This window comes from Embiotoca jacksoni, unplaced genomic scaffold (assembly GCF_022577435.1).
Source record: "Embiotoca jacksoni isolate LCO1_2020_lvr unplaced genomic scaffold, fEmbJac1.0.p SCAF_19, whole genome shotgun sequence".
Classification (NCBI taxonomy): domain Eukaryota; kingdom Metazoa; phylum Chordata; class Actinopteri; family Embiotocidae; genus Embiotoca; species Embiotoca jacksoni.
In genome coordinates, this window is record NW_027185329.1 from 10,564,097 (window position 1) to 10,581,206 (window position 17,110).

At 44.4% G+C, this 17,110-nt stretch overlaps 1 protein-coding gene across 1 annotated transcript in view; it reads right to left on the reverse strand.

Moving 5' to 3' along the window:
- Positions 1-3,898: 3,898 nt before the first annotated feature.
- The window catches only part of rnf13 (ring finger protein 13), a 34,862-nt gene continuing 21,650 nt past the window's right edge, over positions 3,899-17,110 (reverse strand). Inside the window, exons 5-8 of the mRNA XM_069152901.1 lie at positions 7,159-7,246; positions 6,412-6,502; positions 4,631-4,736; positions 3,899-4,322 (exon numbers count right to left, since the gene is read on the reverse strand). Of these exons, the coding sequence (XP_069009002.1) occupies positions 4,125-4,322; positions 4,631-4,736; positions 6,412-6,502; positions 7,159-7,246 (483 nt within the window). The 3' untranslated portion in view covers positions 3,899-4,124. The remainder of the gene's footprint in view (positions 4,323-4,630; positions 4,737-6,411; positions 6,503-7,158; positions 7,247-17,110) is intronic.

The window sequence follows — 17,110 nt, forward strand, 5'->3', positions numbered from 1 at the left end:
TGTGTACACGTGTGTGTGTGTGCGCGCTTTGCTCTCTCCCTTCGGTTTTTAGAGGCAGAAAGGTCCACGGAGAGGTGGAGTGACTCATCGCAGGCGGGGAGGAAACAAGCCCGGAGAGGTCAGAGGTCAGATGAAGAGTCCACGGCTCTCCCAAGTCTAAACCGAGGAGTCAAAAACAAACCCCCCCCTCTCCGTTCCCTCAGCCGGTTTTGCCTTTCGCGGTTTCTGACTCCCGACGTCCCGTCAGACGTCGAGGCTTTACGGCCCGAGCGGAGGTGACAATAAAAAAAAAAAGTAAAAAAAAAAACAACCCCCGAAGCACAAGTCAACCTAACGGCGGAGCGGTGCCGGCGTTACACAATCCCGGAACACCCGCGCGGATCTCGCGCCGCCGCTCGGGCTGCCGTCGCGCGCCGCGGTTTACCGCGGTTACCCGCGGTCGCCGTTAAGGCACGGCGCGCCACCCGTACAAACTCCCCTTCGTGCGGACTTCCGCTCCCAAGACGCGCACGTCTGCCCGTTTTTACCGTCTCCGTTTCCAAAATCGACTCAAACACTGAGGTCAGCGGGCGAAATGAAATGGAAAAACTATGAAAGCAAACACTAAAATGCTCGTAAATTAAACAGTCGCTCAACAACGGCAGCGGAGAGAAAAATGCGACGAGGGAAATGAAAAAAAAAAAAAAAAGAACAGCAAAAAAAAAAAAAAAAAAAAAACGGCTCGATAGAACCAACGCCGAGGTGATGGACAAACGTCTGACTTTGGCCAACGTAAGCTCGTCTGCCAGAGGAGGTAAGACGGTGGGCGGACGCTCTCGTCAGCAGAAAGGCATCCCGCCGGCACAGCAGCAGCCGAGGCGGCGGTCGGCAGCGGCGGCGGCCGATTGGCTGGCGGGCATCTTCCCAAAATGACCTCGCTTCCTCAGGAGACACTTCCAACGCCACGTCGCTATATCGGGTGACGCGTTCAAATCGCGTTCTGTCACTCCTGGTGAGGGACGACACCGGCCCGGTCAAATTCACGCAAGCCGGAACCGGAGGTGCGCAAATTCAGACACGGCGACGGATTTGGGTTTATCGACCGCCGCCGTCTTTTGGCGGTTTGACGAAGCCGGAAAACTCAAATTGGGACAAACGGGGCGACTCCTTGGTGGAGCTGAGGCGAGACGAGCGAGCGTTCGCCAACGCAGCGGAAACACGATACTCGTAAAAACCTTTAATGTCTTTTAAAAAAAGAACCAGGTCAAGTACCAAATTAAAAAAAAAAAAAAAAAAAAAAGGGGCCATTGGGACCATAAAGTCACTGATGACATGTGGACCGTGTATGGTAGAGAGAACGTGAGAAGTGCTTTCAGTCCCCGGTGGTCAAGTGTGGGAACTGCAGTTCCAAAACACCCCTTCCCCCCCCTCCCCTCCACCGGAGTCCAAGCTCAGCATTATCTTCTGCGACCGAGGCCAAGGGCACCGTTAGGCATCTTTCCCACTCCGTGCTGCAGGCGTTCCCGTCGATGCGCTGATCCGAGTTCAGGCACGGAGCCCAAAAAAAAAAAAAGAAAAAAAAAAAAAAGTGCCGGGCGGGCGGGAACGGGAAGCAGCGGCGAGTCGTGGAGCGGCGCCGGTGAATCGTGCGGCACCGAGACGTCCCAAAAGCAACGCTACGGCTAAAAATGTCTCGTGTGTCACAACGGGGAGATTAAGAAGAAGAAAAACAAAAAAAAAACACACACACACACGCACACACACACACACACACACACACACACAAAACCGGCTGCTGCGAACGATGAACGCTGGCTGGTTGATGAGCTCGTTGTTGTTTGTGTGCATACAGAGCCGCAGCTCTCATTCAGCACGGCGCTCCTCACGATAAACACTTTTTAAAAAAAAAAAAAAACATATGAAAACTGTTTTGTGATATTTTTGTATTCCACCTGCTGTGACTGGCGTCTGCGCGACCCCGCGAGTGCAGCTGCTCGACGGCAGACAGTTGGGCCGGTGACGCAAACTCGGGTGCGTGATGCGAAGGGCGGCCGACGGAGCCCCGAGCGGCCCGCACGGGTCTCCTGAGCTCTCTCTCTCCTTTCTGACTCCACACTTCCTGTTGTTGTTTTTTTTTTCTATTTTCAAAAGAATCGAAATAACTCCATTTAAATTGGGTGCACTTTACCTTTAAGCGACTGAAGACGCACAGATATCGTAAAGCAAGCAGCGCTAGTGTTTTTTTTTTAGTTGTTTTTTGGTTTTTTTTTTAAAGTTCAGAGAAGCTAAATCCCATTATTAGAGCTCTGACTCTTACCCGAGGTAAACGCCACCGCCTGACATCACACCTCACCAGACGACGGAGGAGGAGGAGGAGGAGGAGGAGGAGGAGGCGGTTGCCCCGCTGTTTCCGGCCCCCTCCCCGGTGCTCAAACCAGGGCGCTTGGTCCCTTTCCAAGCTCGCATCGCTCCAAACCGCAGGGCTTAAAAGGTGATTAGGTGGAGATTTGGTGTCCCCTTCCTGTGTCGCCAAACGCTCCCGATTCAGCTGACGGCAGCGCGGACGCCGCCCCCCCCGCGGGGCCGTTTCCCGGACACCCGAACTCTCTTGTCGTGGCCAGGGTCGTCGGGGCCGTCGCGGTGCCCGGTTGGGAAACCCCCGAGTCGGGGGCGGGCGCCGCCGTGAGAGCGCACGAAAACCACGGAGCCCGACGGGGACGCCCCGGCCACGCGAGCGGCACGCGCGAGCCTTTTAGCCGGTGCCGCCGCGCGTGCGTCCGTTTTCCCTGCCAGGAGGGGAGGAGCGGCTCGTATCGGCAATTAGCGGTTTGGCCTAGGGGGGGATACTTATTATGCGCCACCCATTTTCAACAAAGCTCCCTGGTGTTTTCCCTGCACAGCTGAGTCAGTCAGGGGCTCTCCAGTCTGCAGAAAGCAGCTGCAGCAGGAAACCCGGCCGCCACAGGGAAGAAAAAAAAACCACAAAAAAAACCACCGATACACAGTCGAACTCATCTGAGCGTGGCGCAAAGACGATTTGCATTTCAAAACAACGCTATTGCTAGTCTGACCCTTTGCACGCACACAAAGGGAAAGTCAGAGTTGGACTTTTTTTTTTTTATCTGGAAGGGCTCAAGAAGTTTCTAGTCAACCGCTACAGCCGAGATCTCTTTTTTTTTTTTTTTTTTTAACTGTATCCCACTCCTCTCTTCTGTCTTTACAAACACACGCTGCATCTGCCCAACAGGTTTTGAGGTAAAAACACAAAGTACATGCGAGTTTTGACTCAGTCAGGCCTCTCGGCAGATTCCAAAACCATCTGTCATGTGTCCAGTCTTAACAGAGAGGCGCTGTAATCTGCCACGGTGGGCTTTATAGGGAAGAAAAAAAAAAAAAAAAATCAAGTCCATATTAATCCGATTAGTTCCAAGGTGCAAAGCTCCGGGGGAGGAATGAAGTGTCGTAACGCGTTGATGACAGCTCTTTCCCGGGCTGAATCATGTGAGGAAAAGCAGCGGGGGAAGTGGAGGAAGTGCCATCGCCACGGAGACTCGGGGTCGAAGGCTTGAGTTTGAAGTTTTGATCACTTGTTTCAGGGTAAAGCAGGGGGTAGAGGGCTCGCGCACAATGTTCGATTTTATTGAGTTTATCGAGATCTGACTCGATCTGATTGGGAACCCGAGGACATTACGCCCCGCCTGCCGATAGCGGAAACCTGATGGGACCACAGGGTTGTCAATCAAACCGACACACCTGTGTCAGTTTAGAGGCCTAATATCTAATTAATGGCGGAATTATTTTCAGATGGACCACCACTAATCAGAAGGAGGGACTTTGGCGAATGACATCATAATGACGGGGGGGGGGGGGGGGGGGGGGGGGGGGGGGGGGGGAGTGTGTGTGTCTATTGACTTCGTATTTCATGAGGTGTTGAATGGCAGCCGATGGAGCCGGAGCCTGTTCGGAGCCCACCCCTGGAGGCCCTCGGAGGTATTGCAGTTTAAGGCCCTTCGGCATCAGCATCGTTTTTCAAACCCGGAAGCAACCTTCCCTTTTACACACAGTCCACACCGGACTCACCGACTGAAACAGATCGGTGTCACGGACAGTGAGGTAAATGTAACTCTCTGACCCTTGGCATTACTTCAGTCCCCATACCTACAGCTGGACGGTACAGATGACGCTTTCGCTTGACTAGAAATAGCTCTACAGACGCTGCACACCGAGATGTTTGGGACTGCTTCACTACCTTTCTTGTACTTGTGAATGGGAAGTTTCTTCAGCTGATCTTTGCGCAGGCGGCTCCTCCGAGCCCTGTGCCGATCCTGGACAAACTTGCTGATCTAGTCACAGCGGGAAAAAAAAAGAAGAGGATAATGTCAATATTGTTGGACTGGGAACTTAAAACAAACGCACATTTTTCTTGTTCTTGTTCAGAGTCCAAAAATATTTAACTGGGATTTTTATCTCCACAACTGAGTACAAGTTAAACATTTTAAGCTTCAGCATGCTGCTGTTTTTTTTTTCACTTTCAGTTGCAGACAGATATTTTACTTCTTATTCATCAAATTAACAAAAGTACATTTTTATCTCTTGATTAGTGAAAGACTTTAACCATGAGTTCAAATGAAGATGTCCGAAATGTGCCTACCATGAAAACAACAATGAGGATGAGGCAGATCCCCACGATGATGAGGAAGGGGATCAGGTAGTATTCCAGCGGCAGGCTGAAGTCCGGCATGAGGACCACGTGTCCGCTAGAAAAACAAGCAGAGCATTGTCAGGTGCTGGAAACATAAACATGGACATTTTTGTACGGACAGATAAGATGTGAGTGACAGTGACCTTACACAGCAGCAGCACTTTGTTCCAGGTCATTGTTGCCGCCACATTGAGGATACTCCCCCTTTAGTGATGTACGGTTTCAAAAAGGTGCACAAAAAGGCTCCTCTATTAACGTAATGACATTTAACAGCTATTGAAGAGCCTCCTCTACAGCATACGATCTGCGCCCTGACAAAGTAGTCCACACTGATAAAACTCTGCAGTCAAATGCCAAACTCGAACTAAAAAGTTGAACTTTCATGAACAGAAAAAAAAGTGCATCTTTGTGCTGACCATACAACATCCCGCCACGTTATTTTACTGCCAGCAACTTGTGAACGTGTTCAAAGGCATTTTCAGTACAAAACTTAACAGGTTTTTTTTTTAACTGCTTAACCAATAAACTCATCAAAATATTTCTTCTTAAATAGGAAAAAAAAAAAATGAAGTTATTTCTAGTCTAGGGCTGCCGTCGACGAAAGCTTCTCCTCCACTGGGTGGAGCAGAGCAGTGATGGGGGCAGCATGCTTCTTATTGTTGGCTGTGAAGGGCTCCTACTCCCACATTGTAATAGATCAATGGTAGTTTTTACAAACTTTACATCTGGCTTTTCTGCCGTCTACTCACTTGATCTTCGAAGTCGTTTCGTAACCAAAGCTGTTAAATATTTTTATTTTCCTGATTTGCTTGCCTTCAATAGCTGCTACAGGAAAAAATATCATTTTGACTGCAGTAATTGTTGACGAGCAGGAAGGAGATAAAACCACTGAGGAAACAAATTCAGTAAAACTATAGAAAAAATACTTTGTGGAAAATATTACATTCTGATAAAGGGAAACAAAAATTTCGGCTCAAAATCTCTGGACCTCCATGTCTGGAATTGACTTTTCATAGTTCCCAGATATTCAAAAAAAATGCCATTACCAGTGGGAACGCTGACTCTCGGTGACATGTTTGGTATTCCACCGTGTGCAAAAGATGTGGGAATCACCCTCATGTATGAGGATGTTATCTGACACCACACACACACACACACACACACACACGCACACACACACACACACACACACACACACTGATTTAACGTGGATAAATGACACGCAACGTTTGTAACCTCCGAGGGACAGACACACACACACACACACACACACACACACCTACTGATTTAAACGTGGATAAATGACACGCAACGTTTGTAACCTCCGAGGGACAGACACACACACACACACACACACACACACACACACACACCTACTGATTTAAACGTGGATAAATGGACACGTAACGTTTGTGACCTCCGAGCCCACATGGAGACATTTCATTACCAAACTATCCCGTCTGCAGCAGTAACAACTCATCACAGGACAAATCTTTTCTTCCATATATCACACTGCAGGCTGCAGACATTATGGTACAGTAATAAGAAATTAAACTCAGAGCTGGAAAGCAGAGAATGGACAGTTGTGAGTGCAGCAGCTGAATAGAAGCAGGCAGCTCTTCAAGTTGAAAGAAAGAATTGTTAGGAGTGCGCTGAGAGAGGAGCCGAGCAGGAAGCGGTTTCTATTTATACTGAGAGGCAGAAAAAATTAGATTTGAGTTTAGACTTACCCCTTGTCATACATGTAGTCATCTTTCAGAGAGTTGGCAGTCTCCTCGCTCACAAACACCGAGGGAATAATGATCTGCTTCATCACATCCACTGAAAAGACAAAAAAAACAAATAACAGATTATTATTATAACAGAACTTTTATTAAATGAATGTTCCTGTTCTGAGAAAAACATAAATAAGCAAACAAGAAGAAACTGTTTCTTAAAGGTCACATGGTTTCACAAACAACTTTAACTCGAGGCCCACTTACTGCTTTGTTCTCATGGTTTCAACCACCAATTTTTTTATTAACTGATAGCCTTTAGTCATCGAAATTGAATATAATCATTACTCGTAGCCCTGGTCCGTGGTGTATAAAATCAGCTTGTTAGATTTACTCCTCTTAAATACATTAACCAACATAAGAGACCTTCTGGTTAATTAATGAATCTGCTGTATGAGAGAGGAGTCGACAAAATCTAACAAGCAAAACACTGTCACATCACAAAACGGCTACAGCAGGGACAATAAGGGTTTATAGACAGGGAGTGCTACAGTGCTGCAGAGCATCACATCCCTCCTCAAGAACAGCTTGAGACTTTAAATGTGCTTCTGACTGTAATTCTGTCCAACTTTTCCTCAGGCTCAGCGATGAAGAGAAAACAACCCCCCCCCCCCCTCCCCCCCATCAACAAAGACGAGCAGGCAAGAGGCTAAATGTTTATTATGTATTGGTGTACGGGGGGATGAGGAGTGGTAAACTTACCATCGTTGGATCCCATGCTGATCAAGTCATCGGAGTCCACATTGTGAACAATAGCGGCCTTGTACCCGGCTTTCTGGGCATTGAGGACCTGAAAGGAGACAAAATATGATTGTCAAACGGAGGAAGATGCCTGGTGATCTTCAGAAGGCTAAAATCAGCTCCTACTGTGAGATTAAGGAAGGCATGGGTGATAGCGGGGGTCTTGTGTCAGATTATGCGATAAAATCCGATTTCCACTATCTGACAGAGCAGCATCACATTAACTGTGACATAGAAATAGAATCCCAGTCGTGGTCAGGAGGGAACGCTTTCTTTGAATCCACTTAAAGGCTTTTAGCTCACAAATACACAAGTCGTCCCTGTGCAAACTCAAAGATGTAATCTATTTGCTAGCATTAGCCTTACAAAGGCACCACTTCCAGGTTGCGGATGGTGCCGACCACTGATATGAACTAATTTATGATCTGGCCCTGAAAACTGATCTCCCATCAAGATCAGAAATATTTCAGAATTTAGTTTGTCTGCATCTTAATTACAGTAGCAGTCAGCACACACAAGGAACCACTGAGGCCACACAGCCACAGTTCAACAACATGTTGACGGTGTGTTTCCAAGAATGTTTGTCCAAAGTGTTTGCATCAGCTCGCTCCTGCACCATAAACAGCGACTGCTCACTTACGCTGACTGAGCTGTTACTGAGGTTCAAAACCGGAAGATTTCAGCGAAATGAAGGTTACGGAGCAGCACAACAGAAGTTACGTTTTATAATTCTGAGTTTACATAAATGTACTTTGCCATGTATCTGGTCAGAAAAGAAACATAAAATGTAGTAGATACTAGTGTTAACCTGGAAAAACAGCTTCACACTTCCTAATTTTAAATTAAGGTTTCTTATTTGGCGGCCATGTTGTTTTAGTTCTGTTTTCACATAGTTGTTGTTTTCAGTTTGACAGGCTAAGACAGTCCTCACTATTCCATTCAGGTGAAAAGTGTCATCATGTGTCTGGTCTGTGTGAGCTTGCGCGTGTTGAAGCTGTTGCATAAACAGGCCACCATGTCCACACACCCGCCCACCTCTTCTGATGCATGAAAACAGACGCCTGCACCAGTGGGTAACCCGTTTACACAGTGTGTGTGTGTGTGTGTGTGTGTGTGTGTATGTGTTCAGCAGTTATCCTCTGAAATTTAGATTTTCTTATATATTTACTATATTCAAATCCCTAAAAATGCTCAGGCTGGGGTTGAAGTCAGGGTGGAGTCTGAATGATTGGGGACAAACACTGTCAAAGATTAGAGTCTAACACGCACTACAAAAAGTCTGTATTATTTAGGTCGACTGTAAAAACTGTCAGGCGGCAACCCAGAAACATAAACTGTTACATAACAACAACAACAACAAAAAAAAATCTATTTTGCATGAGAGTTGTGTTAAATAAATGCAGTAATAAATAAATGGGATTGTGACTAAATAAATGCAGTGTGATAACAATCTGAAATGAACTGTTCAGCTGTGTGGTTGCTTTGACAACTTTATCTTTTTCTTTTATTCCATCAGTGAAATCAGGAGCACAAACCAACAAAAATACAAGTCTGATAAAAGTGAAAACCTTTCACATAGCAGTTTTGAATTTGAAGGTCGACCGCAGTCAGCTGGATCTAACTGCTTTTTTCATTTTATACTTGTAGAACTGGCTGGAAACATTTAAAAAGTTCAATAGTTAATAGTAAAATAGGGAACTTTCCAGCAGCAAAAGGCCATGTGTGCTGTATCATGGTCGTGGAGGGAAACTGATGTAATGAGGACCTTCCATCTGTGAGGCTGTTTTTTGTGGCCGACATGGTATAGAGGCTGCTGGTATCCTGTGTAGCCTTTGTTGTGGCTGATGTGGTGGAGGAAATAGGATGTGACAATATAATCCTGGAATGAATCATTATGTGTTCTTACACAGACGGAGATAAACTGACAGTAAACATTTCCTCTGTAACTGAAAGGAAAAACATTTTAAGGTAAAATCCTGTGGGGTGAGAATAAAGGCAATGATCCTCCAGTCTTCCTCTGTGTTCATTAGTGGTACAGCAACCTACGTACCATTACTGCCGAATTTAAATCACAATTAACCCCTCTCCAATAGAATATGTAGATTTACTTTCTTACAGCAGCCAGAAAACAAAGTTTCTTAACACAATGCAGCCGAGGTTAACAAAACTAAAGGATAAATCGAACCCAAAACACTTGAGGACTGTAAAAGAAACAGCTTGAGTATGAGTAATCTACCTCATGTATATTCTGCTGCTGTGAGTCCCAAATGTAGACACATGAAAAAAGCACTACTGGAAAACCCAGATTAATAATGTTTAACAAACCAAGACCATCCACGTTTTTTTTTTTTTTTTCTTCAAACCCTGCGACATAAAGCCACTGAGGAAACGCTGCTGTTAATTATTAGTCAGAGCATGTGCCACCTTCCTGTGGAAAATTAACACCCAAACCCAGACAGAGAAAGTGAGAACGATGTGAGGACAGACAAGACAAATATGGTTGGTGTCACTGTAAAATATAAGAACGCCTGCTGTTAAATAAAAGAAGAGGGTCGCTCCCATCAACCTGAGCAATCAGTGGGGGTGTGTGTGTGTGTGTGTGTGTGTGTGTGTGTGGGCCGTGCAGCTTGACCAAGCCTCCTTATACTAGTGTTGTATTCTGCTGTGATGCAAGGAAATTCATTTAGACCTGTGTTTGTCTGTCTGTCTGTCTGTCTGTCTGTCTGTCTGTCTGTCTGTCTGTGTGTGTGTGTGTGTGTGTGTGTGTGTGTGCGTGCGCGCGGCGTGCGTGCGTGCCTGTGTGCTAACAGTGAACAGCTCTGTCTTTTGTCTGTCCCTTGTCATTGTAATTTTATGCACAGGCATACGTGAAGCTGCGTGTATGGCAGACGCAGCATTGTGATCCCATGTGTTTGCCTGTGAGGGTGTATTGTGTGGAGGTATGAATGGCTACTGTGTGCATCCACAGGAAGGCTTTCTGGAATAAGTGACACACAAAATACTGTGTCTGGATGTGTGTGTGTGTGTGTGTGTGTGTGTGTGTGTGTGTGTGGGTGTGTGTGTGTGTGTGTGTGTGTGTGTGTGTGTGTGTGTGTTTTAAGGAGGGAGTCAGACAGGTGGAGTGTGATTTCTGATTCATATTACAAGGCTGTGATTATAAGACATCTTAGATGGACATGTGTCTCTATTTTGGACATTTTGTAGACTGAATTACAAGAAAGTGCTACTGAAGATAATATGGGTGTGCAACATGACCTTCATTTCATGATCAGTTAACGCTTGTAAAACTTTAACCTGCTTGCTCTCTCCTGACTGAGTGTCCAGCACGTTTTTTGTGACATGGCGCTTGACTTAATTTCCAAAAAACAAATATATAGTGAGGAATCAATCAATAACTGTCACCTAAACTTCACCAGACAGAACCTGTCATGCAGATGATACTAGTCTTAAGGTGGTTAAGACTGAAAAGGGAAAAAAAAAATAAAAATCTGGGGTTGTGGTGTTAGAAAGACGTGAGCTTTCTGAACTCACGCCTCATTTCTGCTGAGGCGACATTATCCGTCAGTCAGAAGCATAACACCACCAAAAACACTGACCAAACTGTCTGCAGCCAAGTTGCATTGTGGGTAATGCAGGTGTCAGGTTTTGACAAAGCTGGTGAATGCATGAAATAAAAATAGGATCTCATCTCTGGTTCTGCTGCATCATTATTGATCCTTATTTCAACGGTTCATCGAGAGAACACGACAGGGTTTCACACACAGTAGATGTGTTATGGTTATGTATTGTAAAGAGAAAAGTTGTTGGAAATCAAGTCATGCGAATAGAAACCTACTGTAATGGCTGCCATTAGACAAAAACAAAAAGGTACTGTTAAATGTGTCCTGAGAAAAATAATCGTTCGGATGGTCATGCGTTGGTTCCTAAAACACTCACACATAGCAGTGTTTTAACACTGCTGGCACTGAGCGTGTGTGAGCTCACTAACAGACTTACAGTTTGGTTCATCGGCTTTTCAGGCGGATTTTGCAGTAAAAGTAAAAGTAAGGATCCATTTAGGCTGTGGGCTGTCTGGATGCCAGCGTCTGTCTGTCTGTCTGTCTGGGATCTGCAGAGGGATTCAACCTATGCTACTGGCTCTCTGCCATGTTTGCATGGGCAGAGATAAGAACATTCAACTCATTCCTGAGATGAAAGGGGGTTAAAAAAAAAAAAAAAAAAAGAACATGGGGAGAAAATGAGACAGGAAACCTTGAGGAATAAAAGAATCAATAATGCAAAAAGCCTGGAAACACAAAACGCACTTGGGCACCCTCACAAAAGATGCGTGGTAATGGGAGGATCTCTGTTGCTCTTCTACCATCTGCTGAGCTATAACAGTGTCTTCCAAGTCAACTCAACATACTTCATGAAACCTGCTCATTTCGGTTCACCTCGGAGGACTTCACTCTACACTCACCGAACTGGATTGCAAGGAATGTTGTGGGGGAAAAAAATGCTAAAGCACCAAACAATGCAATCGATTTTCACATTTCAGTTGAACTTTTCTTTTTTTTTTACTTTGCTGTTACATGTAGCTGCCCTGCACACCTCCCGTGGAGCTACAACAGAACAAGTAGAGGTGAAGTGCTGTGTTGTCATGTCACAGCATGACTTGGGTCGTTCATTTTATCTCTGTGATCCAAACTTTTTGGTACCGTCGAGCTTTGGATTCAAAACAAAGTGGAGGCATAATAAGAGTCGCATGTTTGTTTTCTCTTTATGGCACCCCGTGAAGTATTAAGTACATTTAGACTTGGCCTGCAGCACAGAGTTTGTCCATGTAGTTAATCAGATATGGATTTTTAAAAAGGAACATTTGACTTAATTGGTTGTTGTTTATGAAACCCAAAAGGTTAAAATGCAATGGGAGATATAAGCCCCCATTGCATGCATACATCTGCATCAAAATGATTAAGACATTGATGTATCTAAGACATTTATTAGGACAATGACAAAGCAATTCATAAGGTGGCATTTGCTACCTAATCATAGATTTTATGGTGTTTGTGTGGTGGCCACTTAGCGCACTTATCTCACAATTACATCAGTACCACTTTTGTTATTCAAGAAATATCTGCTGCTCTTGCTTCAGCTTTATTTTTCATATTTATTTGTTGGTGTCAGAGGCTTTTAAATAGCGACCTTCGGGAGTATGATGAAAAACTGTAAGTGCTGACCGTATAAAAGGAACAAGAGGAAATTGACTGGAAAATGACTTGCCAAGTCGCTACTTACCAACATTCCACAACTTTAACATAATCAATTTAGAATAATTGTAAAGAGACATGAGCAGCTAATCCTCACATTTAAAAGACTTGAACCAGCAAATACTGGGTGTTTTTTCTTGATAAAATGATCAAAATTGGTCACAATTGATAAATTTAGTCATATGCCTGAACAATCCTCTGAGTCAGACACACGTAACCAAAGCTGCTGAAGCTTCTCCAAATGTGTCCTTTTGTTCTAACACACCTGCAGAGTGTCTGCATTATGTCCTCTGGAGCATTTAGAGGTTTACGTGTCCTTCAACAAGAAGGCTGCAGCTGGCTGGAGGCCGACAGCAGTCGACTGTGCTTTTGTATTCCTGCTTCCTGTCAATGTGTGGGACTGTGTGAATGAGAGGGATGGTGTCACAGAGTAAAAAAAAACACACACAAAAAAAACATGTTTTCAGCCAACTGTAAAATGGGAAAAAAAAAAGCATTTCAAAGTAGTTTCCTACTACAGATCAATGCATTTTGGATTCTTGTGGACATAGGAGTGTGAGTGTGAGTGTGTGTGTGTGTGTGTGTGTGTGTGTGTGTGTGTGTGTGTGAGTGTGTGAGAGAGCCAATTGGTTTCATTTGTCTGAAGTTGTGTAAACTGTGCCAACAGGAGTTGGCCAGACAGCAGAACAACAAATCTCTGATTTGGATCTGTAGCTGTCTTCTTGCTCTACAAAGCGGTTTATTTTGAATGTATCCTGACCAAAGCATATTATAGTTATACACAGATGAGGTAAATTATATCATATTGTAACTATCATGTGTTAAATTTGCTGAGTTACCAAACAAGACTTGCTATGTAAAGGGCTTTGAAAATGTGCTCTTACACTCAGGTTATATCTCCCCTTTTTCTTCTGATACTAGGATCTGTAACACTGTAGTGTGGAAAAAGACTGCTGATAGCATCACTAACTACTGCTGCATCACCCCTGAGTGTGTGCGTGTGTCAATAATCACTGCATCTTCACTCCTGTGTGTGTATCTGCTGCCAACACTGTGGAGTCTCCTAATGCAGCACAGCAGCTAAAGGAACACAGACTTATCTTCCCCATCTCTCCTCTTTTTCATTTTCTTACACCACCTTCACTCATCCCTCTTTCTTCTTGTCTAACCCACCGTCTTCTTTTCATCTTCACCCATTTTCTAATCCAGTTTACTTCCACACTCCAGTCCCATGAAGCTTGGGCAGTGGAAAATGAACAGCGCCTTGCAGTCGCTGGTCCGCATTTGCATAAAGCCCAGTTGACCTCAGCTTTGTGTAAATGAGTTTGAGCAGCACAGCATACCTTGCTTACACATCTCAGATCCGTTTTAGTGTTAGAGATCACATACAAACCACTAGTCAGTTAAGGCCATGTCTATTTGTCACTAATGGTTTAAATGTTTTAAGAATTGTTTGTGAACATGTCCCCCGAGTTTTTACAATGTGAAGCTCCAAAGACTCAGACCAGGTCCTGAACTGGACTGCAGCTCTCAATCAGCTCCCAACTTCCTCCTCGCTCCACCCTTCTATGTTATGCCTGTCTCCTTTTCTCGCTCCTCATATGCTCCTGTTTCACCCTCTAGTTCCTCTCTTCTCTCCCTCCCCTTCTATCTGCCTCTCCAGCAGCTTTCTCCTCCCACACACTCCTCCTCCTCTTGCCACTCTTCCCTCTTTTCCTCTCCTCCTGTTCCCCTCCCTCCCTAACTTCCCTTCTTCCTCTTCCCTTTTAGATTCTCTAAATTTAACCTCCTCCTTCTCTCTCCTCTGCCCTCAATACCCCTTGTTATATCACCCTGACTGCCAACTTCTTCAGAAATTGGCCCAGCCCCTTCTCCAATAGTTCCACCCTCCCGCCTTTATCGCCTCCCTGCCCTCTTTCTCATTCACTTCCTCTCTCCTCCTCCATCCCACCCTCCCTCTCCTCTCTCCTCAGTGCTTCAGAGGAATGCTGTACTAAGCTTAGCTGGGTTTTAGTTTCAAGGTTCAGACGGTTGATTAGATAAAGAGTTCAATAAAACTGAAAACTGCAGGGAAGGGTAACACTGATAACACATCACAGCTGCAATTCATGCAATATACGTCTGTGTGTGAATAAGACTATCTGAACTATAAGTGCTATAAAGATAACTAGAATACACTTTAATTATATTTCCTTCCCTGAGTTTGTTCTTCTTCTTTCACCACTTTGACTTATGTTGACTTATGTTATGTTGATTTTAATATCTATCCACAGTCTTGTTGGTTCTGTTTTGGTAGTTATATAGACATAGTGAATGTATCAAGAGTTCCACTGACGACTGCAAATGTGGTAAAAGTGGGACTATGTCAATCTTTGCAGTGCCGGCAACCAAATCAGCAGTCAGTATGATGGAGTTTGTGTGTTTTGTCTTCACATGTGTTGCAATTAAAAGAACTTGTGACTACAGTGTGTTATAGTGCCTGCACACAGAAGGTGTAAGTGTCTATTTGTGCGTGTGTGTCCTGTAGGCCAAAGGCAGCATGCTGAGTTAGGGCTATAGGGCACACGCACGTGTGCGCGCACACACACACACACACACACACACACACACACACACACACACACACACACACACACACACACACACACCAGCTAGTCATACATCCAGTCAACCATAGTCATACCGTGTCATAAGACTGAATGAGCGTGTACAGGAAGCTCGATCATTTTTGGAATAAAGACTGAAGCCTGTGTGTCTGTGTCTCTCTCTGTGTGTGTGTGTGTGTGTGTGTGTGTGTGTGTGTGTGTGTGTGCGCGCGTGCGTAGCTCGAGGGCTGTGAGGTCACTGCAGAATAAACAGTCAGCGCGATGAAAACCATTTACTGTAAGGTTGAGGTAGGAAGCAAGGTTCGGTGGGAAATTACCAACCACCAGAACAAATGCTGACCAACTTTGGCTGCAGCTGGTAAAAACACTTGCTGACTTTTCTGACTGCATAGATGATACTGTTTTAGACCAGTTATACAAAAAAAAAAAAAAAAAAAAAAAAAAAATGTGGCTTTGCCTTGTGACCATTTCCCACTCATTCATATCTATTCAGGCACGCCTGATGCACTGTTGATAAACTGGGGAGGAAGACGCCCGGCAGGGCCAAACCTCACAGTAATGTGAGCGACTTTAACCCTCATCATTTTGACGTTGGATTTCTGCAGCAACATTTCAACTGGACGGATCAGCTGTCAATCAACAGCACTTTGTAATCTGTCATGGACACAGATTACATCACCACCAGCACCAGATTTTGCTCTCAAAAGCCTACTTTCACTCTGTGTAAGCTTTCATTTGTGCGCAACAGAAAATGACTGCGATAAATCTATTAAAAAAATGTTGTAATTACAGGAATATAAATTGAAAAGTGTTAGAAACTCTGCTTAAAAACACTACGACTAACATCCAGCTAGTTACCATAGCTCCACTCTCTGGGCTCACAGGAAGTGTGAGTGTCCAGTGTAAAGTGTCCAGGCCTCCTCTCACCAGGCGATTATTAGAGGAGGCCTTTAATGCCAATTTCCATCACTTTGTAAGTACATCGTATTATGACGTTGCTGTTGACGCACAAAAAAACCGAAGTAACAATGTGAGCCTTTATGGCAGAAGCAATTTAATGTTCTTGCCTTTTCTAATCCAGCATATGGTGCACATTTTATCAATAAATACCAATATCTACCAACTGAACCTTTAATGAGAAACAATTGCAATACAGTTAGTAGAACCATTCACAGAATTACATGAATTCAAATGCAATGTATTTTTTTCTCTTCAGCGATGCTCCTGTAATAATATTGTTTCAGAATAAATTTGATTATTTGACCACAGTAGGTTAGAGCTGACCAAAACAGGATGCCTGAGGTTGAAACCCACGATATTGTTTGAATTATCATATCACATGAGCAAATAACTGATAAGGATCCCTTCAATTTGTTTTTTAACGAACAGTGTGCACCGAGGGAACATTTTACAGCTGAATAACAACAGTCTTTTTCTCGGTTTGACACATTAATGACATTTCTGAACGATTCCAAAGTATGCACTCTTGTATGCATCTTGCTATATCGGCCTCACCTATTTACCCATCAAACTTGACAAGAGTGAACTCTTCCGGTAAATGTTTTTGCATGAGAGAACTGTTCGGCGTGAGACATCTAATCTGTGTCCCATCACCTCGAGTTTGCAGCTTCCTGAAAAGACAAAAAGCTTTTCCACCAGACTGAAGGGTTCGTCTGAGCTGCTCTATGCAAGGCAAGTTTCAGACTGAATCCCAGCATGACCTACAGTAGGTCTGAGATTGGGAATTTTCCACGAGACAAAAGGGCTTTCATCTCTACCATCATCACCACCGGGTGCTTTTACACAGTTGTTACACAAACATGACCCAAACAGAGATAAGAGATAAAATATTAATGAATGAGCCAGTGCATATCTACAGTTTAATCAGTGGAACTGTTGTAAAGAAAGAACAAGAAGAGGGAATCAACAAGTAAAAGAAAAACAAGGACAGATAGAGGGCAGCAGAGACGGAACGAGTTAAAGACTTCAAATAAAGAGTAAGAGAAGAGAAGAACGTGGTTACACAGAGCTCGACATATGAGTACATGTTACGTAACC